The sequence below is a fragment of the Panthera leo genome, chromosome C1, assembly GCF_018350215.1.
Source record: "Panthera leo isolate Ple1 chromosome C1, P.leo_Ple1_pat1.1, whole genome shotgun sequence".
Lineage (NCBI taxonomy): Eukaryota > Metazoa > Chordata > Mammalia > Carnivora > Felidae > Panthera > Panthera leo.
The window spans coordinates 65,792,378-65,820,219 of NC_056686.1; the positions used below are offsets into that span (position 1 = coordinate 65,792,378).

Below are 27,842 nucleotides of genomic sequence, written 5' to 3' on the forward strand. Positions count from 1 at the left end.
AGCACTGGGTGTTTTATGGAAACCAATTTGACAATAAATTCCATTTATTTATTTATTTATTTCATTTCCCATTCAGTCATTCGTTAGCTGGCAGATGCCTTGCAATACATCAGTTTCCGCATCTGAAAGCCAGGTGGTATGAGGATTATATGAGTTAATATAATTCAAGATCCTAAGACAGTTCCTGGCACAAAGTAAGCATGTTATAGCTCTTATTATTTCTATTATGATTACTTCTATTATTGCAAAATAATAAGGACTAATGAAAGGAGCAAAAATAATACCAAACTAAAATACTAGACTATAAAAACAACTCAGACTAGGGATGGACGATTGGTATTGAAATATTTAAGTTCTCATATTTTGAGGGGGATGCAGAGATACTGATTATCTTTGGCTTGTTTAGTTAATTACACAAACTGAAAATTAAAGATACTACTAAAAGAAAAGAAACGGAAAAGGAAAATGTCTGCTGGGCCCACCTGAATAAACTGTGAATGTAGCCATCTAGGGAGAAAAGGCAGGTCATTTGTGAGAGGTCAAAGTTAAACTAGCCTGAATCTTTGATATGTCTGCAGTCAGCACCAGAAGACAGAGAGTGGTGTAGGGAGTTCTAATGAAAAGACAGTTTGACTTAGAAATAGTATGTTCATACAAAATTTTTAAGTATAAAAGGGGTTGTTAGACATCTTCAATGTAGAGGACTGAAAACAGCAGTGGTCAGAAACCCTTCTTGAAAAAACATCTTCAATGATTAAACTCAGTTAATTAGAGATATTCTTAAATCACCTGAAATGGAGAATCGATAGTGAAAATTACTCAAGGGAAGCACTAAAACCTTTTAAACATAAAATCAAGACTAAACTTCTATGGGAATTGTGGTCGAACAGAATATCAATAGTACAAGCTTTGACAAAGTAAAAATAGTATAAACAAAAAATAAGCAGGTAAAAAAGAAAGAGAAGGGAGAAGAAAGTGTTATTATGATAAATGATTCATCTTTTAGTTTTTTCACTTTATTTAATTTGAGAGAGTGAATGAAGGGGGAGGGGCAGAGAGAGACAGGATCCCAAGCAGGCTCTGAGCTATCAGCTCAGAGTCCAAGGGGCTTGAACCCATGAACTATGAGATCAAGACCTGAGTCAAAAGCAAGAGTCGGATGCTCAATCGACTGAGCCACCCAGGAACCCCAACTGATTCATCTTTTATAGCAGTGGACAAATCAGTACTATCTGAAATTAAAACAAATGGTTAAAAAATTATCTCAGCACTCGGATTCTATTTACACATTTTTTTTTTCTTACATTAACAGTTCTTTTAAAGTTTATTATCTTGCAGCTAAAATTAGAAATCTGCAATGAGCAATTCTTTCAGTTTTATTTCATTTTGTTACTTCCAGTAAAATGAGAGTGGGTACCTTTTAGTAACATAATAATCAGTTATAATTATCACACCTATATCTCTCTATCTATCTATCTATCTATCTATCCATCTATCTATCTAATGTATCAACTATTTCCCTTAACTATAGTATCTTTTACAGGTACACATAAAAGGGCCACAGAATAATGTTTATTAAATACATAAAAGCTGATTTGGTGGGGGTATGGAGATTTGAGTGATGTTTTGCTTTGTCCTTCATAATTTTCAAATGGCTTAAAATTTTAATAATGAGTATATATCACACACAAAACAAAAATTTATCTTATTTTATTTTATTTTATTATTTTTTTAATTTATTTTAATTTAATGAGGAAGAGACTGCACAAGCAGGGGAGAGGGGCAAAGGGAGAAGGAAAGAATCCATGACCCTGGGATCATGACCTGAGGTGAAATCAAGAGTCAGATGCTCAACTGACTGAGCTACCCAGGCACCCCACAAAAAATGTTATTCTAAAATAATATTTATAAACAAATACTTATAAATAAAAGAAGTACAGAATTTATTCCTTGTGTGATAAATTTAAAAACAGTATCTAAATCTTTAATTGTCTCACACAACTAACATAATATGCTTCCTGAAGTAGTAATTTCAGGTTTGTTGAGGGCTATTATAGAATCTCTCATTTCCCATCTAAATAAAGACAAGGATAAAAATTACACATAAGAAACCCTCTTAGGTTGTGGAAAATATGAGTGGCCAGACTTAAGCAATATATGAAAAATATGATTCATATTTAAGTTTTTATACAGCAGAATAATAACTAATTGACTGTTTTTTGGCAATGAAATCTACAAAAAATGTTAATTTTTTAAAAAGCAGTATGCATTATTTTTCTTCTCAAACTGTCAAAAGAGGAGAAATAAAATAATATTTTGCAACTAATAAAATAAAATTGAGATCCAAATGCAAACTATGTTTCTACTCAAATTCAAATATTTTCCAAGTTGTTGACTCATCATAACTAAAAGCAGCTGGTGTCCTATTCAAAATGACTGCAAACAATCTGAGTTAACACCTCAAAAGATTATCAAGAATAGAAAAAATGTATCTTGGCAAAGAGATTGGATAAAGTGTCTAAAAATGAATTTGACCATAAGGGAGGTGTTTTGTAGCAATAAGATGCTTTGAAGACACTTTAATCTCAATACATGTGTCAGGGAACAAAATTAGATAAATTATGGCACTATGGTATCATTTAAAAATGATATTTTGGAAGGAGCTGTCAGTGCTATTTTTAATAGCAAATTTTCAATTTCACATGAATTTTCTTAACGTTAGTTAAAAGTAACTTCAACTCTCAATATCTAAATCAATATAACAGCACAATAACCGAATTTTCCATGCATGATTTGAGATAGCCCCATAGTATACATATGACATGCTACCATGGTATACTTGTCAAAGAGGATCTCATTAGTACCAGCTGTTTTCAAATTACCATGGGGGAAATGCACTCCAAAGCGTGTACAAAAAGATCCATGGATACACAGGAAATGTTATTAACGTTTCTTCATTTATTTACATCTTTTCTTTTCTACAATTCAATTTTGGGGTGTTGCAAAATGTAGAGTAGTATAAATATAATTAATAAATGTACATATATTGGATGTGCAGTCTATAAAATTCTAATTTACAGCATAAATACAGAATCCCCCCAAATTTACTATCAATTTAAGTGGAATTGATTTTCTGACAATTCTAATCATTTGATAGTTATTGCACAATATACTGTTCTGAGACAATTGTAAGGCAATGTTCAGTCAATATTGATTAGGGATACTCTATGAATTAAATATTTATGTCCCCATAAAATGTATATGTTAATCCCCATTGTGATTGTATTTGGAGGCGGGGCTTTTGAGAGATAAGTAGGTTATGAGGGAGGAAACCTAATAAATGGGATAGGTGCCCTTTTAGGAAGATGAAGGGGTTGGAGTTTTCCCTCTCTTCCCTGTGAAGGTGCAAAGAAAAAATGGCCATCTGCAAATCAGGAAGTGTTCTCATCAGACATCTAATATGTGGGCATATTGATCTTGGACTTCCCATTCTTCAGAACTGTGTGACAGAAATGTTTGTTGTTTATAATCCACTCAATGATATTTTTTTATAGCAGCTTGGACTGATTAAGACAGAAATGATGATAATTATCTATGGGAGAAGATAAGAAACATGGCCTCATTGGAACCATCTACTGGCATGCTGCTCTAGGTGCTGGCAGATACTGTTTGATTATTTTATGTGGATAATGTTTTTGTTGCTATCCTTTTCTTTTCAATATTGCAAGACTCCTGTCATTTTTTCTAGACAAGCCACATTTATTCCCTCTTTGATCCCCACCACTCAAGAATTTGAAATAGCATGTTAGGATTCTCTAGACGCCAAACTTGTGCCTGTGCTTTTGAGTAAGGCAGAATCTTTTCCTGCTCTATACCCTCACTTAGCTTGGGTGTGCTTTCCTGAGTCTGAGACCCCAACTACTTTTGTCTTCATTGAATCTGTTTCCTCTAGTCTTTTTTTCATCTTCTACTTTTTCTCAATTCTTTCCAATAGCCTTTACATTTGGTCAATTTCCATACTGGGTTTTCTGTTTGCTTTCATAGCCAAACTACCTAAAAGACTGACATTATTTCTCATGCACTGCTCAGCCCATTCTAGATTGGATTCCGTCACCAAAATTGCACCAAAGTAGCTCCTGCTAATGTCATCACTGATCTCTGTATTAAAAGGGTTACTCAGTGATTTTCCATTTTTATTGGACCTCTCAGTAGTGTCTGAAATTGTGAACTCTACTTCTCTCCTGAAATACTCATTCCCTTGGATTTAGTGGTAACATACACACTCTCTCCACATTTAAAGCCATATTTCTAAATACTCTATGCCAATTTTTATTTTCCTACTGATTAAAGATTTGAGTCTCAGAAATTGTGCTTAGTTCCTCTTTATTTTCATTCTATGGTATCTTTATCTATAGGTAATCATATCTGCTTCCATGGCTTCCATTATTACCAACATTCTATTAAGGATTCCAAAAATTTTCTGTCTATTCAAGAATTTTCTAAGTTTTAGACAAATATATACTATTGTCTGCAACTTAGATATATGAAGAGCATGTCAGTCATACCATGTCCAAAACAGAACGAATCATTTTTCTCCATATATATTTCCTTTTAACATCAAATTCATCAACATCTACCCAATTGTTCATACTACAAATCTAAGACATATCGTTCACATCTGTCTCTCACTTAGAACATCCAGTTCATCATTAAGACCTATATATCTCTACATTTTATATATTACTCCTGCCTGTTTTCTTTCATTAATCTTAACTAAGCCAATATTCTCTCTCCAACCAATGTAACAGCCCTACATTACAAGCTTGCATCCACACTTTGATGGCCTCCAACTTATTTCCTTTGTAGAAATTAATGTGATCTTCAGAAATGCAAATATCTAAAAATATAATCAAAATTTTTCTATGGATAAATCAGTACCCTACACCATATGGACACTGACCAACTTTTTAGATACATCTTCTACAATTCCAGCATTTTACTAACTTGTAACTTATTTTTATTCTTGGCCCTTGCATCTCTTTACCATTCATCACACCTTTCATGAGTGCATGCAATAATCATTCTTATCCCCCATTCCCATCCTTAAACACATTTTCATCAACTTCATTCCCAGCTCAATCCTCAGCTTAGACATTGTCTCCTTATGAAGGTCACTCAGGTCACTCAAATGATTAAGTAATCATTTGTGTGATTTTGTTTTTAATGTTTCTTTATCCTTCTAGAATCCAAAAGGGCCACATGTTTGCTCACTGCTTTACATTTAACCCTGTAAAGTGTCTAATAAATCACAAATGCTCAACTGTATATTTTGAGTGAGCAAATGCATGAATTTGTGAATAGTAATTATAAATATATTATAAATTATAAGTAAATATAAATAAATTAAAAATTAGCATCCAATTTGATTCAATATGACTGCTCTGTTGTTAAAAATTATGCTAATTATAAAATGGAATTTTAGATTTAGATTTATTGTTAGGTACTATTTATCCTATCATTTAAAATAGTTTTTCTCAGGGGCGTCTAGGTGGTTCAGTAGGTTAAGTGTCTGACTTCGGCTCAGGTCATGATCTCACAGTTTGTGGGTTGTGTCAGGCCCTGTGCTGACAGTTCGGAGCCTGGAGCCTGCTTTTGATTTTGTGCCTCCCTCCCTCTCTGTCCCTCACCTGCTTGCTCTCTCTCTCTTTCTGAAAAATAAATTAAAAAATTCTTTAAATAGTTTTTTTAACGGCAACTGCATTTTTTGTGTGTGTCTGTAATTCAGGAAAATTGACAAATTAGAATGAAAGTTGCAAAATATATTAGAATTAAAAATAACAAATTTAAAAGTGCAGAAATTTAAGATATAACCTGGTACTTTTTTTCTAAATTATAAAATGAAAGGTAATGGAAAACAAAGAAATGTTATTATATCAAGGGTTTAAACACTCTATTTCAGGACACTTTTTAAAACTTATATTGGTCACGAGTTCCTTGATAATAATTTTAAACAGTTTAAAAAAAGTGAGAAGAGTAAATTTAGACTTAAGAGAGCCTAATGGGAGTTTTCACCACTGGTCAAGTGCTTAAAAGTCTGTTTTGACATTTAAAAAAATATTTAGTTGAGATTTAATCTCAAAAGGATGCCTTTTCATTCTTAATCAATTGAATTTGTATTTGGCCTCCTTACATTTCTACTGGAAAAATTTCCAAGAAATTACAGAGGGTTCAAATGCAGTGAATAAATATTTGATCATCCCAGGTTGACATAAGTTAAATTGTAACTCAGAAATATTGTTGAATTGAATAAGGGTGTCTAGACATATTTCCATTCAAATCTATCCTGATTCAGGATGAGATATATTACACTGATGAATGCTTGGACAACCACAGAACAGCAGAATCATGATAGAGTAATTCCAATCATTCCTCTCAACTAGTTTCTGTCAGTGAACGCACCTCACTTCTCCCAGGCACTGAGAATACCGGTAAGTGCTGTCCTGTGAGGTAACTATGGATCCGTGATTTCCCTCAGAGTTGAAGAATCTACGTGGAGATTATATTGAAAGGTAAGACACCAAATTCCCATCTTTGAAACAAAGTTGTGCCAAATATGAAAAATTACTTTCCCTTATACTTTTCTTAGAGTGATCCTACTCAATGAAAAGTAAATCTTGTTGTTATATTTGATGATTTTATTACATATATAGTGATCTTATATATATATTATTATATATATTATGTTATATATATTATATATATTATTATATATATTATGATCTTATTATATATAATGTTATATATGTACACACAAACATGTATATTATGTATTTCTCTATTCTAATAAGTTTTATAACAAAGCATCCAGCCAGTCTTTTTAAACGTTGCGTAATAATAATTAAAAGCAACTATGTATGTATACATATCATCTATTTTTCTGTTTCTATTTATCTTCATATACTTTGAAATAGCTAACTTTAGTTAGAGAGTTGTTAAACAAAAAATATATAGAATTTCATAACAGAGAGAAATGTTCACATTTTTAGGTAAACCTTATTGTTTTCAAGCTGTAAAAAATGATATTAATATATTTGTTAATCAATAATGATACATAGTCATAGTAAACAAAATAAACTGTTTTCTGAGAATTTATGCTTCTTAAATCTATTTCCTACTATATTTTATATCATTCATTAGATACTATGCTTTCAAAGCTAAACATTTCAAAATAATTTTCTTTAGGTATGTGTGTGTGTGTTTGTGTGTGTTTTAAAGTTTTTCTTCAGACAAAACAAGCTTAAGATATAAGTTAAAGATTAATAAACTGTTACTAGGTCGGGAGTAATATGCCTGTATTCCAGATATATGCTGAAGTGCACATATGCATTGTTTGTTCATGGAGTCTCAGAAAAGCAGAAGAGTGTTTTGGTATTATAGGTGTAACATCATCCTCAGACCTAGCTACCTAGATGATCTTAACCTGGTTTCCCAAATGGTTTGGGAAAGTAGAAAGAGAATGAACCTACCATAAACAATTTGGCAAGAGGTGACTGACAGATTTATGTTAATAACCGTTATCACTTATGGCCAGCGTCATAATTAAGTGCTGTATTTGTATTACCTTCTATAATCCTCAAAAAGTACTTTGACATTGATAAAACTATTTATACGGCAAAGATGTAGAATCTGATCCAAATCTGATAGTGAGTAGTAAATGACAGAACCAGGATTTAAGCCCAGGAAAGTCTTCCTCAGAGGCTGTGCTTCTTTCATGGCCCTTCATCTCCTAACAAGCTGTAATTCTACTTTTGAGGTATTTTGGTTGAAATTGTCAATAGTGTCTGAATCTAAAAAGTTGAGGCCCGTAGTTTCAAAGTGGGTCTCCATTACAACATTTCGTCATCTGAAACCAACTTCAAAATAAATTAAAGTCATTCCTTTTCTCTTCTATATTTATTATCTGTACTTGATATCCTAGTTTTGAATACTACCATATGTCAAAATTTTATTTTAAATTCTACTCTCTAAGTGTATCATACTTACATTGATTATAAGTGTTGTTATAAGGATAATTTCTTTTCCCTTAATAAAGGAAAAGATCTGCAAATATTAAGGCATTAGTAGTAGTAAGTTCTTGGATCACAATTTATGAATCACTGTAATCTTTTATTAAAATTGTATCACCAGTAATTAACAAGTCATAAGTTTTCTTATCATAATAGTGGAATTATACTATGGGTTATAATCTAAAGCCTTACTTAAAGTCAGATTAACTCTATACTTATTTATTCTTAAAGCAACCATGTGATTTTTTTTCAAAGGATAAGTATCAAGAGATCATTGACTATAAAACAACAATTAATGCCTCTACCGAAAATTTTCTGACATATTTGTCTACTAATAAACTGAAATTCAAAGTGCAAAACACATTTAAAAAACCATTCTTCTCCACATGGTATTCCATTATGAAACTGCAGCAATGAACATGACATTAGTTGAACAAACATAACACTATAATCAAGCATCTGCTTGACTTCCTGCATTGCATACACAACAGAGATTTGTTATAGCTTTTTTTTTTTTAGTATTCTCAAAAGGTTTCTGTGTTTATAAACGTCCAGGAATTATCTTTGGAACTTATCCTCCATATGGCACTAGGAAATGTGGCACAAGAACCTTTCTGACACAAAGGATACACAATTCTTTTTTTTCAAAAAATTGCTTTAAATACAAAACTATCAAACGACTGTTAGGACGACGTCAACTTCTGTTCAATCTCATCAAAATTGATTTAGTTGTCTGTATATGTGAACTTTAATTCTCAAAAATGCGCAAAGGCCAGCACATTTCTTTCCTCAAGTTCTAAATGTTAAACACAATTATATTTTTAATAGCAAATTATTTCAGACTTAGGATGTGTTCTTGTTCAGCACAGGGCCAACAGCATGACATTACTGAATCAACATGACCCAAATTTTGGTTCTTTTATTCACAAAAGAGAAATAAAATACAGATATCCCCTTTGCTGGATAATTCTTGTGTAGATAAGTGACCTGGATAGTTAAGTTTAAAAAATCTCATGGAAATTATATATTTGGGCATTCTTTGGGAAGATTTGCCAAATTGCATGATTTAACTCTTGTCTGCAATCTATTTTTCCTGAGTAAGCACAACCTGAGTCAATAATTGTTAAATAAGCTTATATTTAAAACATATTAAAGACACTTACAATGTAACCACCTTCATTCTATTTTAACTTCTTACAAACTGCATTCTAAAATGCATTGAATAATATCAATAACAAATAACATTTATGTTTTAATGGGCTTATGTGCACACACATTCTTATTTTTGATTTTAGAAATATAGCCTTTAAAATATTAGAAAATATAAATTATTGCATTTAATTTGTACATAATATCACTCCTAAATAACTTAAAGGTCTCCACCTTCAATATATTGAAACCAACTAAATACAATGTCAATTACGTAAAACCCACTTGTTATGCAATACAGGGAGATTATTCAGACACCACACCAGCAAAAAGTAGTTTCTTCCTTACATGGGTAACAAAGTGATTAACTTGCTAGTTCAACGTGAAGGAATATATATGGTTCCAAGTACGTATGGTTTCTTAAATCTAGGCAAGACACATGGCCAGATATTTCAATTAATGTGTAGCAAGCTCACAAAATCAATTTCTTATCAGTCAAAAACACTCATACAGTAAATTTTATTTTCAAACCATAATCTCTAAATTAAATCTGTGTACCTAAAAAATACAGTACAGAAACTCAGTCATTGGGTTTTCTCCCTGATAGCATTTTCACAAATGGCACAAGGCTTTGTATGCTATATATAGCCTACACTGTTTGGTTAGATTCTAATCTTCCTAGAGAACGTCATTATCTCTTTCCATGGCAAATAAAGGACCAAAGTGTTAATTTCCTCCTTAAAGTAAGTACTAGGTTTGAACAGTTTTGACATTCTATCTTCCAGCAATTTATCTGGGAACTTTTAAACAATTATAAAGAGAATCTCTGAATCTGTATACTTATCCAGACTTCTTGGTAAAGAAATTAATTATCTAAGAATATAAAATTGTGGGGAAAATCACGTTATTATAGAAAATAGTGGCACTTTTCAGTAAATCCGTATAAAGGGACTTTGTAGGAATTGAGCTTGTCTGACCAATGACACTCAAGATAATCACATTTTCAATGAAAGCTCTTTGACTTGAATATAAAATACAATCTGTTATATTCAGGTTGAAGTTCTTTCTGTATATTCCAATTTCTTTACACTGAATCTTTTTTCTCCTAATATCCTCATTCTTACCTTACTCACACTACACACAAGACTATAGTAATTTAAGTGTTAGTACCTTTTCTCTATACTCAATGGTAATGGACCAAAATAGTTAAAGGAACTGAAATACTTCAATAGCCTTGCCTTAATATTTTAATATTCAGAAAATTACAATTTCCATGCCAGATAAATGTGCTGTGTTCGCTGTTTTTTAACATTGCAAATGTTTGAGATAGTTATATAAATGCTATATACACTATCCAGTGGTGTTCTCTCTTGCAACTGGCTAATAAATTATACAAATCTATTGTAAATTCAGATTGTTGGGACCAAGATGATGTTTGATGGTTGATACAGGATATAAAATTGTATCTTAAGCAGACAGGAAATAGAAAATTATCTGAGATAATACATTTAGAGTTGTTAAAATCATTTTCCCACAGCCTTCTAAACACGTAATCTTTTTAGTTGATTCCAGCACTGTCAAACGGGATAAGAATCTTTTCTAGAGCAAGAAAGTGAGTCAGTCTAGGGAAGGGTTAAAATGCATTAAAAAAAATTTTTTTTGTAGATGGAGACAATAGTTTCTTGATAATCTTTATATTTTGGAAATATCAACATTCTAAGGAAATGATTTAAAGATACAGAGAGTTAAGAATATTTCTTCCCTTTTCATGTGATCATTTATTCTATTTTAATCAAATTTAAAGTTTGATAAAAAAAATGAAACAACAGTGCCTCACCTTAAACACATTAATGCAAACCAGATAAAACTTCATCTTAAATGGTTAACTAAATAATAAACACAGTTTCATATAAAGTTGTGTTTAAAAAGGTCAGTTCATTAGAAGGAGCAATAAATGAGGCAGGTGTTTTCAGTAACACATAAACTAAAATTCTTTTTTTGCAATTTAAGAAAGAACTATCAAAGTACTCTTATGATTAAAAGTAAAAATATCAGTTTTTTTAAAGTTTATTTAAAATTTTTTTTAACACTTATTTATTTTTGAAAGACAGAGTGAATCAGAGCATGAGCAAAGGAGGGGCAGAGAGAGAGGGAGACACAGAATCCAAAGCAGGCTCCAGGCTCTGAGCTATCAGCACAGAGCCTAACGTGGGGCTTGAACACACGGACTGTGAGATCACGACCTGAGCTGAAGTCAGATGCTTAACGAACTGAGCCACCCAGGTGCCCCAAAAATATCAGTTTTAAAAAAAAATTTTTTTTTAATGTTTATGTTTATTTTTGAGACAGAGAAAGAGCATGAACGGGGGAGGGGCAGAGAGAGAGGGAGACACAGAATCGGAAGTGGGCTCCAGGCTCTGAGCCATCAGCCCAGAGCCTGACGTGGGGCTCCAACTCACGGACCGCGAGATCGTGACCTGAGCCAAAGTCGGACGCTCAACGACTGAGCCACCCAGGCGCCCCAAAATATCAGTTTTTAAGTGCCAGTATTTTCATACTTCCTAGGATTTTTGTAAAAAAGGCATTTTTGATAACATAAGACACAAAAGGAAATACCACAGTCAACATAAATAACTCCTGGGACTTAAACATGAATACCAGGGGATCGTCCTCAAAACTAGGGGATGATCATGAAGGATTAGTGCCAAAATTGCAAATGACCCTGCCTAACACATGCTGCTTCCTAACTCATGAAAATTCTCAAAAGTGCAATAAATAACTTAATGAACATTCAGTATTGTATGGATGATCCTCAAAATAAAGTAGGAAAACAAAGATGTTATGGAAAGAAGTATGTGAAGTTTATGATGTTCACTGATCACACAAATCTTCCATATGGCTACATTGGACACTATGTATAGCAAAATATTTGTGATGGGATCATACCTAAGGTAACCTTGCTATATCAGCGTTTTACAATGCGTAAAATTCAATGAAATCTAAGCACAGATTCGTACAAGTAGAGATATCATTCATTGCAATATCTTAATACATTCAGCATAGGGAAGGAACAATAAAAATAGTGCACCAACCTGTCAGAGTAGCACCTGAAAAATAGTTCATGATATTTTATATATTGGATCCAATTTTGGTAGTTTTCAAGGGTACAATCAAGAATAAGGACTAGTCACTGTCCTCAAGCAGCCATCACTGTCCCCAAACAGCCATTCCCTCAGGTACTATTAAAAAGCAGTTAGACCCCATCCAAACTTACTCCAACATTATGTATTAGTGCAAAATAAAAAGGAATTATGAAGAGAACATGAAAACATGAGCAATTATTCTTAATAGATAGAAATGAAAAAATCTTCCAAAGAGAATGACATGTACTGTGTCTTACACAATGAGTCTCAGTTTATAGTATTTCCAACATGGAAAGTGCCCAATTTCTCCCCTGAGCACAAACACAGTTGATTATCCCATCCCATTTATTGGGCATGACACAAAGCTACTTTGATGCCTATAAACACAGGTAATCCTCAGAAAGGAGAAATTTGGTCCAGGTTTCCAGCTGAGAGGATTGCTCTGGTCAATTCCATTCTCACTGTCCCTGGCTCATCACATATTCATAAACACACAATCATCAATGTACTTTTGGAATTGCAACACAAAGACAAGTTCCATTTGTAGCATTTTGTTCCAGATGTCAGTTAAATGGTGATTATAAAAGCACATGAATCACAACCCTCTTACCCACAAAATGGATATGCACACCATCTTATTCAAAGGGAGGTAGTCTCAATAACATATAAAAGTAGCTAAACCTCTCCAATAGGAAAGCAAATATAAAAATCAAGATTTTATAGCCTTCTTGATTGTTTTTAATGGTTCAAATCACTCCGCTACAGTACTTAACTTTCTGGTTGCATTATATTTAATAGCTTAGCTTCCAGCACTGCAATAGTGCAGTGCTCCTGAAGACTGGTCCAGAAATTCCTTCCAAGAGTGGAAGGTACCAGAGAAAACATGGAAAATAAGTTTCACCTATGTGCCAATCCCTATTCATTTGTAGCACCTGTCTTGAGAGGAAATTTGAGGTCACATCCTGGCTCAGCAAGAAAGAGTATCAGGATGTGTTATGGCCATGAGTCAGAGGGAATGGAGCAGAAAGAGGAGATGAAAGCATTGCTTGCCTAGGTCATGCCAGCTCCAGAGATCAGAGTTAAAAAGCAAACAAACAAAAACAACAATGAAAAGTGTACTGAGTTCAGAGGCAAGAGACCAAAATCTCTGTTTCACTTTCAGGTTTCAAATAAAGCCCCAAATCCAGGCTATTTACCTCAAAAGCGATTGAACTGGAAATTAACTACAGTTCAAATACATGTCTCACAATAATAGACCCAAATAATTTTAAAACCGGAATAGACATTGATAGTGATCCTGGTGAAATCTGCTCATTTCACAGAGAAACAGGCTCAGATGCACTTTGTGACTTATCATGAGAATCCCAGATGAACAAGACTAGAATATTGAAAACAAGTTTGGAAACCCTGCACAGCAATATTAGAATTTATATCAGAGAATCTAGTTACTAGGCCATGGCATAACAGGAAGGCTCCAATTTATAGGGCTGGGTCTTAGCTACTGCAATATAAGGATATAAGGGATGGATCTAACAATGGGAACTTGAAAAATAAGACCTTGATTTAGAAATTACTTTTCATGCCAATTACTTTTCTTGATTTAGAATTACTTGATTTAGAAATTACATGCCTGGGTGGCCCAGTCAGTTAAGCCTCCGACTCTTAATTTCAGCTCAGGTCATGATCTCAAGGTTGTGGGATCAGGCCCTGAGCGGAGTGTTGAGCATGGAGGCTGCTTGGGATTCTCTCTCTCTGCCCCTCCCCCACTTGTTCTCTCTCTCTCTCTCTCTCTCTCTCTCTCTCTCTCTGAAAATAATAAATACACTTAAAAATTAGTTTTAAGATAACGATTAAAATCACAGGACTTTTAAATATACTCTCCCTCCCTTCTTAGGGCTACAATTAGTCTCAGAAAAGTGATGAAATGAAGTAGGGGTTAAATGAAAGTAGACTAACGAAGAAATGAGGCTCAAGAGTTTGACAAAAACTTCTCCTGTAGTAGGCATCTACATTTTTAGGCTGCTCGGCTCATCTATTCACTCTCCTGATGGCCACAGCCACCCTAAAGTCCTTTCTCTCTCTGTCCCTATGATCTGAAGAGGTCCTCACCCTAGGCTCCAGGAATGGAGTAGCCCGATAGCCAGTATTTCCATTATTATTTAAGGACATGAAGGTAACAACTTGAATGTATGAATAAAAGTGACAATGTGAAGTAAATGATACTCCTCTTTTATAGCAGGATATCAATCAACAGACATTGAAGCTGAGAAGGCTTCAATAGGCAATAAACTGAGAAGTGAAGGCATAAACATATTTTGTAGAAGATAGGTTGGATTAGAGGGCTCTTTTTATTAAAGACTCATGTCTGTCTTAAGCTCTGGGAAATTGTCAGACCTTTTATTATTTCCTTTGCTAAAGTTTGTCTTATCCTTTCTTCAGTAAGACTTCTATTACATGGATGTTAGGTTCTCCATGTCTAGTCCTGTTTCTCTGTTTTGTTCTCATAATTTTCGTCTTAACTTTTAGTTTTGCAATTCCTGGGTTATTTTTTTTACCACTTTTTTACTACTATATATTATCAATTCAACTTGGGACTAATATTGATTCAATGATAAATATATTTTATTGGAGGAGAAAAATACATTAGGTGTGTCTGGCAGGAACCATCAAAAGTATGAGCAGGTGAATTCAGGAAATCACTTGGGAAAACAGACAATATAGTGAGACTGCATAGGGGTTCCATCGCTGTATTAATGACATTATAATGTGAAAACCACAGATAAATCAGGCAATTAGGATCAGAAAACACATCGGCTACCTAGTTTCACGTTGAGATAAAGCATGGAAAGAATTTGGGAGAGGTTTTGGCACAGATGAAGGAAAAGATCACAAAAGGGTGAAACTGTGTTATAAAAAGGATGATTGTGTTGAGCTGATCGGCTCAGAATATCTTCACTTCTTGAGTCCTGATGTATCTTCCACTGATTTGTTAATAAATTTGATATTTATAACCTCCCTGTTCCTTGTGTGACCATCTTGGTAGGGGTGGAAACCCAGGAATGGAGACTATGCTCTCAATCTTCTGGTGACTTTGAAACATTGGCTTTCATTCCTGAGAATTACAGCTATTGTCTTGATGCCTCTTGCTACAAAATGAGAGCAAAAACAGGGGATAAAGGTACGAGGAATTGAGCAGCACAAAGGTTTAAAGACATATTGAAGAAGAAAATTTTTTGTGGTATGATAATTTTTCTGTACATAGAAGCCTATTCTACTTGTTTTTGTTTGTTTGAATGCAAACTTTTTCAGAATCTCTTTGAAGATATAAGCTAGACTTTTCCCTTCAACTTCTTTTCTCTTCCTAACAGTATCATTTTCCAGGCCGATTGTTCTATTTATTCAACTTTGTGCTTTGTATTATTGGCTCTTCTCCAATGACTGATTATTCTTAAATGATCCTCATGTTTTTAAAGAGCAATGTTGATTATCTCAGGTAGCTTGGCCCAGGTTTTGCCTGCCAGCCATTACAACCTCCTTAGTACATACAAGACAGTTCAGAATTCCCTACATCTGAGGGTGGAGGGGCAGAGCAATCTCCAAGAATTATTCCTGGTGGCATAGATGGGGTATAGGCAGAAAGGTGACATCAATTTTTACTCTCAACAATTCCTTTCAGGCAGATGCCAGAGTTCCCTTTAAGAGTCTTTTTTCTTGTCTTTATTTGGGCTCAAATGCCAATGGGGAATAAGGAGCCCAATCAGGGTAACCTTTGGAAAATCACATCTAACTAAACCAGTCACCGAGACTGACACTTCCTTTCTGGGAAGGGTATAGGATATCACCACAAGGAAGAGCTGCCATTTTTGCAGAAGCCTTCTCTGATTCTGCTTTGAGAAGTTCACTCCTAATTTATAGAATTCCCGTGCCCATCCCCCTCACCCCAATCTCACTGGTTGTATTGTCAATACACTGGGTTTTAAGGAGGTCGATGAACAGGAGTTAAACAACTTTATCTGATCTATGAGTTTCATCAAGATATTGAAACTTGTAAATAGTTTTAACTTGCTTGCACTTATTCCTAAGGTATCTTAAGTATATACACCTCATACTTTTTTGTTTTTAATCAATTTCTTTGATAACGTAGTAATCAGATAAATCAGGTAAAAAGCAGATTCAAGGTGGGGGCAACAACCAAAATAATTCATTTATGTCTCAGGGAGATTCAGTTTTCTTATTTGCAGACTTACTTCACAGAGTAGCTTGAGAATTATATAAAGCAATAGTTTGAATGTGCTTTCACTGGAAAATTATTTAATCTATAAATTGAGGGTAATACTAGCCCTCATTTCAAAGAGTTGTTATGAGGATTAAATTTATAAATTCATGTAAAGTGCTTAGAGCAGCATTTAGCTCACAGAAAGCACTAAAATCAACATCAATATTATTACTCTTTTTGTAAATAAACTGTAAATATGCAAGTTACTTCTTTAAGCATGAAAAAAGCCTAAATAAGGAAAAAGAAATAATGGAAAAATGGATAATCAGGAGACTGGATAATTTGCTTCTGAAATAAGCAGGAGTTGGCTGTAAAGTATGCTGATGTCCTATAAAGCTGGGGCTGTAGATAACTGACACGCCCCGGGACACAGGAAGTATCAATTTAGCAACATAAAGTTTGCGATCTTAAAATGCTGACAAAAGATCAGAGCTACAGTAAACAAAGCAGAAAAACAGGAACTCGGTGAGTTACTTCGTGGAATTGAAAGTGCTATCCCTATGATCCTTTTGTTCTTATTGCTACCAGTAGTTGTCTTGAAAAGCACAGAGGATTAAAATGTATGAAAATTCCACATTGAGAGCACAATTTCCATGTAATTTTAATTTCCTAGCAGTTCCTAAAGATATGGCTGAACAGAGAGTATAAGATGGTGTAGCTGCCATGTTCACTCTGCATGCAAAATGAACACTAATTCTAGAAAAACAATATCCATTTCCATTTTTATTGATGCCTTAGCATCAGCACATATCATAGGGCGCACACACACACACACACACACACACACACACTTATACATAGATATATACATACTTTGTGAACTGATGTTTTAGCCTGGAACAAAAAACAAAAATGGCAGTCTTAACTTAGAAAAAAAAATCAGGACACTAATAATGTCAAATCAGATGGTAAGTCTTATTTAGAATTGATTTAACTCAGAATTTTGAACAACTCTTTGTGATTGTTTAAAACAACTCAGAAGCAATGTGTTTATTGCTAAATCTCTATGCTGATATTACTTTTCTGATTCTAAATATGCAATAAATCCACCTAGATAATACTGATTTAAAAAGATTACAGGGCGTCTGGGTGACTCAGTTAGTTAAGTGTCCACCTCTCGATTTTGGCTCAGGTTATGATCTCATGGTTCATGGGACCTAGCCCTGTATCAAGCTGTGCCCTGTCAGTGAGGAACCTGCTTGGGATTCTCTCTCCCTTCCCCTCTGCCCCTCCCCAACTCATGCCCATGTGCTCTCTCTCTCTCTCTCTCTCAAAAATAAATAAATAAATAAATAAATAAATAAATAAATAAAAGATTAAAATGATTACAAATAAAAGAGATTTTTACATGAAGAAAACTTGTCATGATATTTCAGTATAAATTACTTGAAAAAACCCAAAATCATATGTTCATATTAAAACCTCTTTTAAGATCTCAAAATATTTCTTAGTTTGTTATCTCATTAATTCTTATAATTATCCTGTGCAATAAACATGAAAACAGGATGATTTAAAAAAATGATTTCTGAAACAGCCTGCAAAAATGACATTGTCAAGTCAGATGAGATAAGTGTTTATTTATAAAATTGTGCAGCTTATCAACAAAACTCAAATGGCACAAGTAGTAGCCAGGACCAGAACTTTCTTTCATTTTCCCTGCCTTCATTTCCCTCCCTCTCCCTCTTTCTCTCCTTCTTATTGCAATCCCTAGAGGGAGGTGGCTCCTGATTTATACATAATATTTAAATAATATTTGAACAATCAACTGGAGGTTCTAGATGGAAGAAAGTTAGATAACTCCAAGATTCATTTTCCTTCATATGTGATATACTAATAAAAAGTATTGAGGAAGCAAAGTTTTTATTTTTTGGTAAAACAAATGCATTTTTACATACTCCAGATGATCTTCTTAGGTACATGAATACAAATACAAACTTGAAAAAGTAGGAACTCTAGGGGCGCCTGGGTGGCTTGGTCGGTTAAGCGTCCGACTTCGGCTCAGGTCATGATCTCACGGTCCGTGAGTTCGAGCCCTGCGTCAGGCTCTGTGCTGATGGCTCAGAGCCTGGAGCCCGTTTCAGATTATGTGTCTCCCTCTCTCTCTGCCCCTCCCCTGTTCATGCTCTGTCTCTCTCTGTCTCAAAAATAAATAAACATTAAAACAAAAAAATTAAAAAAAGAAAAAGAAAAAGTAGGAACTCTAATGTGCTTTTAGATAGTCATGTATCAGATGTATTTAAAGTGAAGTACATATTTCCTTGGGATGTCTTGTACTGAATGGAAATGTAACCTATTTAAGAAATGACAGTCTAAATTAACCCAAGGCTTACATTCCAGGATGCATGATTTTCATGAACTTCCTCCAAATAAATAAAGTGCCTTTGCCAATTCCAGAAATCCTTTTCCTTGTACTAGAAGTATGACCTCTTTCGTGTGTTGACAAGAAGAGGTTACACATTAGAGAGAACAAACTCTACCACAATAATTAGGTGGAATTTCCTCAAAAATATCCACTTCATAAGATGACAAATACCTTCAACATATAGGAAGAAAAAAATAAAAGCATAAACCATTTTAACACTTTCCTTAAGCTTATATTCTATTTTAATTTTTAATTCTTTAATTTATTTTGAGAGAGCCTGCAGTGTGCATGCACCCCCTCCTGAGTGGGGGAGGGGCAGAGAGGGAGAAGAATCCCAAGCAGACTCCATGCTGTCAGATGTGGGGATTGATCTCACAAAACCTGAGACCATGACCTGAGCCAAAATCAAGAGGCAGATGCTTAATTGACAGAGCCACCCAGGTGCCCCACTAAAAATAGAATTATTTTTAAAAGGAAAAGGAAAAAGAGGACTTGCATCATTTAAGTTTTGCTGATCACGTGTCTATTATGGAAATTACCAAACTGTTTTTTTGTTAAATATTTAAAACTGCAGTTATTTTTTGTAGGAGATAGTTTAGATAGTATATCTGTGGCAACTGGTGATACATGATGTACAAACACATGCACACATTTTGTATGCTTTGCATCTGTTCTGATGACATTCGGTTTGCCCATTTTGATAAGCATCCTTTCATTACTAAAAAACAAGCTATTATGGAAGAAAATTACATGTCCTTGGTACTTATATTGTAGCCTGGGCAGAATGATGCTAGCAGATTATTCTAATGAATATTTCTCCCACATTCTGAACGCGCAGACCATTTCTTCTTCCAAACTCTTAGATAACTATTGCGACATTGTTCTCTCTACATTTACTATTGTCACAATGCTCTTTAGTTTATTATGATATTCTCCCAGCTGAATTTTGCAAGCATATATATGGCTATTAGATAATGAAGAAAACTGTTTTTTAAGCATAGAGTATGTCTCCCTGAGTGCAGGCACTGAGACTTCTTTATTTCTTATAAAGTGCTTGCGATGTTATTCATAACAAGCATGTCCCAAGCTATGAAAGATTTTTATACATGCATACAAGCTGTCAATTATATCTTTCCTGACCTTTCTTATCCTCATCTGGGACAACTTTTTTCTTACCCATTCTGACTCCATGAAATTTTCCCAAACACAGCACCACTTACTGAGTTCAGATGTGAGTAGGAAGAGAAAGTCTACTACCTTCTTCCTGACGCCCACACCCAATCAGGCACTGTACTGCATCCTTCCCCTTGTTCTTGCTTCTTACCTCTCCCAGCTCAGTTTATTTCAAATCAAGCAATATCATGTTTTGTACGTACACAAAGATTCTTTCAACTTTTCCAACCTTCCAAATTACTGAGGGGAGATGGGATGTCTCACTTTTTAGATTTATAACTGTGTTCCAGAGAGTAACCAACACTGTGCTGAGAAGCAAAACATATAGCAACAATATTTGTTTAAAAGACTAAAATAATCCTAAATTTTAGGAAAATATCATCAACAATTTCAAAAGCCATTAAATATATCCCCAAATTTCTACACTTCTCCAGCTTCTGCCTTAAAATACACTCATTGTCAGCATAAAGATAAGTGTGTAAATAAATTCATGTTAATACCTCAGTAAGGTTGTCGAAAATAAACAATTCCTATTCAAATGATACTGTTTTACCTATTTGATTTAAAAAGCTGTACTACACTAATCTAATTACATCAGCTGATTAGTAATACTAGTGACATTTTTGGTAATCTAGAGAAGGTTGAGATCCCCAGGGTTTGAGTCCTAGTTTTGTCACTGTAGCCTTGGGACACTGGGAAACTCACTTAAGCTTCAGAGTCCTGCTTCTCTCATATGCAAAAAGCTATAGCATTGAGCTTAACAAACTAGTTATAACCATTCAAAATGGTGTTTGTAAATAAAAGACAGCATCCATACATTTTATTTCAAAAGCTTATGAAAATTAAGATATATTGGATAGAAGTGACATAAACTATAAGAATTGTACAAAGTACTATTGGATTTTTTTCTTTTTTCTTTTCTTTTTCTTTTATTATTATTTTTATTATTATTATTTTTTTTTTTTGAGAAAGAGAGAGAACAAGCAGGAGCAGGGAACCCAACTCGGGGCTCAATCCCATGACCCTGGGATCTTGACCTGGGCTGAAATCAAGAGTTGGAGGCTTAACCAACTGAGCCACTCAGGCACCCCAGTGCTACTGTTTGTATAGGTTGGGTTGACTTTTGCTAATTCATTCTTATTCTACCGAATGGGGTCATCTTTCTAATATACACTATTTATCATGTAACTGAGCTACTTAATATTTGTCAATGGCTCTTTTTTTGTTAGGAGGAAAAAGTCCATATCTTGACACCCAAACTTAATTCCCACTGACCCCCTCAGTTAATATGCCCTGTGATATATACATCCAGAATGAAATACTTGGGGCTCCCTAAAACATACTACACATGTTCAACTTCTAGGCCTTTGTTACTGCTGATTCATTTTGCCTGGCTTTGTCACTTTGTCAGTCTTAATGAATCCTATTTATTCTTTGATTCTCAGCTTAAATGTCACCCCCACTTGGAAAGCTACCCTGCAGTTGATTACATATCTCAAATTTACCTGTATTTGCATATTTTATAACATTGCATCAAGTCGTTAATATAGTTCTGAAGCTGTCCCTAGATATCCTGGAAATCAAGGCCAATTCCTTATTTATTACTTTAACCAAGGGCATAGCAGTATTTGTTAAGTGGAGGTCTTATGGCAAACATAGTGAGTAAGAGTACAGGCTCTGGAAACAGACTTAGGCTGAAATCTCAGCTCTATTACTTATTTGTTGTTATCACTTGTGATATTCACTTAACTTTTCTAAGATTCTACTTTTTTATAGATAAAATGAGAATAACAACCGATGAAGGTGTTGTGCTAATTAATATCTTAGATATTAGCTATCTTGATGTGATGGTGATAATGATAATGATGACAATGAAAATATTCAATAAATATTTGTTCAATAAAAAGATGATTAAATGAAATAAAGTCACTAGTATTAAAACTTGTTTCAGGGCACCTGGGTGGCTCAGTCGGTTGAGCGTCCGACTTTGGCTCAGGTCATGATCTCAACGTTCGTGAGTTTGAGCCCCGTGTCAGGCTCTGTGCTGACAGCTTAGAGCCTGGAGCCTGCTTCGGATTCTGTGTCACCCTCTCTCTCTGCCCCTTCCACTCATGCTCTGTCTCTCTCAGGTTCTCAAAAATGAATAAACATCAAAAAAAAAAAAAACAAAAAAAAAACACTTGTTTCTACGGGACTAGGTTACCCAAATTCTAAATGACTTGTATAAAACTAGTTCTTGGAACAGAGTTCATTTAAGTGAGGTCTGGTTACTACCATAACATTTATTTGACAGGTCTCTGAGGGAGTCAAATTGGATGGAGATGAGGAAGATGATGGTAATGATACCAAAAAGAAATTTACTTTCACTCTTCAAGAAGTAGCCATCCTTTATAACAAAACTGTCATCTGGTCATTTCTTATTGACCTAATACCAATTTTAGAGAAAGATAGGAAAAGTGGGAAATCTCTTCACAGATGAAGAAAGCCAACTGTTCAAACCCAATATATAATCTAGACAATTCAGCGGTTGAGAACATAGTGTTTTAACTCTAAAACGCATGTTAAATATACTTACTGACATAAATTTCAAAAATCTACCAATGAATTAATAAAAGGTGCAAACCACTGTTTGAACAGTTTTAAGAGGACATTATAAACCTCACATAGTGAATATTAAGACAAGTAAATTTATTTATTTATTTTTTTAATTTTAATTTTTATTTTTTTTTCAATATATGAAGTTTATTGTCAAATTGGTTTCCATACAACACCCAGTGCTCATCCCAACAGGTACCCTCCTCAATACCCATCACCCACCCTCCCCTCCCTCCCACCCCCCATCAACCCTCAGTTTGTTCTCAGTTTTTAAGAGTCTCTTATGCTTTGGCTCTCTTCCACTCTAACCTCTTTTTTTCCTTCCCCTCCCCCATGGGTTTCTGTTAAGTTTCTCAGGATCCACATAAGAGTGAAACCATATGGTATCTTTCTCTGTATGGCTTATTTCACTTAGCATCACACTCTCCAGTTCCATCCATGTTGCTACAAAGGGCCATATTTCATTCTTTCTCATTGCCACGTAGTACTCCATTGTGTATATAAACCACAATTTTTTTATCCATTCATCAGTTGATGGACATTTAGGCTCTTTCCATAATTTGGCTATTGTTGAGAGTGTTGCTATAAACATTGGGGTACAAGTGCCCCTATGCATCAGTACTCCTGTATCCCTAAGACAAGTGAATTTATAACATTCTTTAAATGAGGGATCTGTTAAAAAGAACTTGAAAAAAAAAGTGCCATTACAAATTCTGTTCTGTGTGAAAAGAAATTACAGGCCAAAAGACCTTGCAGTATTTGTTTTTTTTTTCCAACAGAAAGTTTTTTCTGCCCTTCAGCTGGCTATTGACTGAGGCAGCAGGGCAGGGGGGGGGGGGTGTTGTGGGGGAAGAGTGCATTGGATAATGGAAGATGTGTTAAAAAAAACATTAAAAAGATGATTATGATCTGGTTAGCTGCTGAAGGTCCAAATTGTGAAAAATTATTGATGTTAATGATGGTAATCATGACAGTTGAAAAGAATCTAAATAACAAAAAGGCAACACCACTTATGAAGTATCATAGTGCAATTTGTAATGATTAGTGGAAAAGCACACTAATATATTCGATGCAATATTTTGAAGGTCACTCGACTATCAACTTGCTATAATGCCATTCAATTAAATACACAGTAAAAATCTAAGATTATTTATAGAAAGAATTTCGTAGTGCTTGTGGAATAGTATATTACAAATTCTGGCTGTATGTACAAGCAGAAATGCCTGATCTAATGCACCATTAAGCAACTGTAGCTTTGCTCTACATTTTTTAAACATTAAACTAATTATGATGAGGTCTGGTCTTACTAAGAACTGCATATTTAATCTTTTTTAAGAGCCTATCAAATTGAATCACGAGATACAACTTGTTTACGCTATAAGCAAACACATGCAATATTAACAATGTACAATATCCTGGCTTAATTAGAAAAAGTCCATGTTATCTTAAATACATTTAGGAGTATAATACCACATAGTTCTAATTTGAAGTTGTCATTTAATTATATTTTAAAACTAATTTATATGACTTGGAACTGCTTCTCTCTCTAATACACAGAATGTTTTTCCATTGACCCAGTTAAAACTAGATTCTACTAAAAATGAAAGAGAGAGGAAGGATAGAGTGAGGCTTGAAGGAAGAGAAAGAGTGGCGGTTGAAACCACAGACAAGAAGTCACTGAAATATGATTTTCGGACAAGGTCCTGTTTATCAAATCAGTGGGCTGAATTGCACCCTGCTAGGACCTTTTCTACCATTCTTGCTCTGGATTGTAGCCTCAAGTTCTATAAGTGAGATCTACTTTTTCAGAAAAGAATACATTTTCAAAATTCTCTCTCTCTCTCCAGGGTATCATGCAGGATATACAGGCAAAACACTTGAATCTCTTAATATTATCCTCAAATTTAAGTAGTCAGGTAGTAAAGAAGGTACCCGAAGGCAACACATATCCATATAGCCTGGACTTCATGAACTCTGTGTTCTTTCGTTTCCAAAGGTATTGACTCTGCTCTCTGCAACTTAGTTTTCCAGCTTAAGTTCAAGGACAATGTTCAATAGTTACACCAAAAATAAGATATACATGGACTCCTCAAAAATCAATAATCAAGTATACATTTTCAAGTGGGACCTTCAAACTTGTTTAGTTAACTAAGCTTTTTTTTTTTTTTTTTTTTTTTTTTTTTAACCAATAGCTTGAAATCATACAGCTTAATGTAAACACTTAATTTCTGGACAAGGGAAAAACAATCATATCAGAATTTAATCTTACCAAAAAACCCAAAAGAGGTAATAAAGGTTGTTTACCTTCACAAATTGTGACACCATTTCCTGAAAATCCCATGTTGCAGTAACAGGCTTCAATTCCATTTCGTATTTCACATTTTGCATTTGGAAGACAAGGTGTCTTGGTGCAGTTCTGAGTGTAGGAACAATTCAGCAAAGTGGAAAAACCCACTACGGAAAATAGAGAAATATACCTTTTCAAAAAAAGGAAGAAAGAAAAGAAAGAGAAAGAAAAGTTTCTCCCCTGCCCCCCCCCATTGTTGAGTCATACTATAGTAAACACAAAAACCCTTCTTTCTTTCCATCTAGATAAATGGATTATGAGAATTTCCCAAGAGAGTATTTAGCTAACTAACAGCACAAGAGCAAGTAAGCAAAAAGATGAGCACTTTCTTCAATGTCAGTATTTATTGAGTAAATCTCAACAAAGCTATAATGTAGTAAACAACCCAGCTCTATACAGAAAAGAGTATTCCTAGATCACTGGACTCTTGGTTCTGAGACGAAATATTGTTAAAGGGGATTGCATGATTGTAAAGCAATTTCTTGCCTCTGGGAACGATTCTGTGCAGAGATCAAGGTGACTTGATGGTCTGGGTCTTGTCAAATTCAAATCTCTGTAATTTTTAAGATGAAGAGCAACATATCATAACATCAGGAGGACAAATGCAATTATTGTTTTTTTTCTGTAGTCTAATTTTCTTTTAAATACTGCCTTTTCCATAGTAAAATTTATGCTACATGTTCCCCCAGTAGGAGAATTTAAGATAAACTCAACATATTGGTCAAAGATTGATCTTCTGGGAACGGACACCATACAAACACAACCAATAAAATGAAGCAGAAAAGAGAACGAGGCTTTATTTTGGAGTAATTGAAAACAAAGTTGGAAATGGTATTTTGTGGGCTGTTCGGAAATGATAAGGCAAAGCATGGGCCCGTCCTTTTTTATTGTTGTCCCAGGTCTTCTGAAGTCACACCTGCTTGAGGATGGACAGTCAGGAGCCATGCAAATCATTGTTCTTAGAACAGTCATCTGAGATAAACTGTCCTTATCTGGTAACAAGAGAGTGTTAACATTTGATTCTAAATCTCGGCCTCACATAGGGCTGGATATACTGTCTAAACCAGAATTAATTCAGCTGCAAAGATGTGATTTATAACCCTTCTGCACAGCATCATCCAAATGGTATTTTAAATGAACCCAAAGTCTGGGCTGGCAGTTCCCTTAAAATGCCGGGAAGCCTCCCTCAAGCGTTACCGGGTTGGATTTCCCAAATTTTTTGAGGGGATATCGGAAAAAAAAAAAAAAAAAAAAAAAAAAAAAAAAAAAAAAAAAAAGGTCAAAGGAGACGTTGGGGATTTTGCGGACTTTGTATTCAGGAATAAAAAGGTGACTTGGTCCCTGGGCCCTGCATATCCAATTCCAGAGTTGAAAGGCCAAGGAGAAAAAACATCCTGAGAAGTACCGCCGTCCACTCTTCTTGGAACCCGGGCCAAATCCACTTGGCACGCGAGTTCCACCTCGGAAAAATCCCCTTCCCTGCAAGCCCCGGACCCTCCGCGACCTCGCTGGGCACTCACCTAGGAGCGGGAGGAGTTTCATTGGCGGCGGCCGCGGTGCAGGCGGTGGCGGCAGTGCGGCTGGGTGTGCGGGCCGTGTCCCCGGGACGCAGCTGGGCGGCCGCGGCAGGGTCCCGGCTCCGTCCCCCGTGACGCGCCGCTTCCTCCGGACACTTTCCGGCCTCTTTTGTGTGAGCCTGTGGGTCAAGCCCTGAGTCTGCCGGTCACGTCCGGCCCCCGGCCGGTTGCTCCACGCCACCCTGACCTCCATCCCCGGCCTCTTGACCGCCGAGCACTCTTGCTGACCCTTGGAGGGATCATTGTGCCCCCGGACTCAGCGTCCAGAGGGCCGCCCTCAAACCCCCAGCTCGGTAGCCAAAACAAGGGGGCCGCCCACGGAGTGTCCCTCCCGGGAGAGCATCCAGCACCGCAAAGGTCGAAGGGGTACTTCCGAAGTTCCCGGACACAGCGTTCTTTTGTTCACGAGCACATTTCCATGAAGCCTTCGCAGGTAGGCTGAGCCCTGGCTCCCGACAATGGGACACTCCTGGCCAGTGCCGAGTCCTCACCTTGTTGGGACTCAGGGTTTCAGAGGGCAGAAGGATACCTTGTCTACAGGTGAAGATTGGGCTTCGGATGACTGAGCAAAGAACAAGCAGACAAACAAAAAAAAACAGTTTCAAAAGTCCACGCATTTGTCGGAACTCATCAAGTTGGTGCATCTTATTGTGTGTAAATTATACCTCAATAGCTTTGATTTAAAGAAAAGAAGTGACTGAAATTTGTGCCATCAAGACAAGCTATTTTTCCTTTACACAGCTGGGCACCCCCTTGTTGTTTCATTTACATTCTGTTGGATTTAACAAACATCTACTGAGAACTGACTTTGTATACAGAGTACAATCACCAAGAGGAGCAAGCCCTGCCTCCCACACCCCCCCCCCCCGTGGGGCAACAACTAAAACCGGTCACAATGACACAAGTCACAACGACCTAAGTACTTAGGTATAAATATATTTCCCTGGCTCTCTACTGCATTTGCTTAGACCCTTTCTAGCTTAACTTAACTCCCACCAGGGGCTCCTGAGAGTGGGTCTGCAATAGATGAGGGAAATGAGGAACAGAGGTAGTGTGTGAGTTGCCCGGTCACACAACTAGTCTTCAGCGGCTGGTTTGATTCAAACCCAGGCTGTTTTGCTCCTGAGTTAGTGCTCTTAGCACCTCAGAAGGCT

The 27,842-nt window shown here is 35.4% G+C and overlaps 1 protein-coding gene across 1 annotated transcript in view; it reads right to left on the bottom strand.

Annotated features, from left to right (window-relative positions):
- The window catches only part of ADGRL4 (adhesion G protein-coupled receptor L4), a 110,397-nt gene extending 83,555 nt beyond the window's left edge, over positions 1 to 26,842 (bottom strand). The window contains exons 1-2 of the mRNA XM_042952346.1: positions 26,632 to 26,842; positions 25,069 to 25,218 (exon numbers count right to left, since the gene is read on the bottom strand). Coding sequence (XP_042808280.1) covers positions 25,069 to 25,218; positions 26,632 to 26,653 — 172 coding nt within the window. The 5' untranslated portion in view covers positions 26,654 to 26,842. The remainder of the gene's footprint in view (positions 1 to 25,068; positions 25,219 to 26,631) is intronic.
- Between the last annotated feature and the right edge of the window lie 1,000 nt (positions 26,843 to 27,842).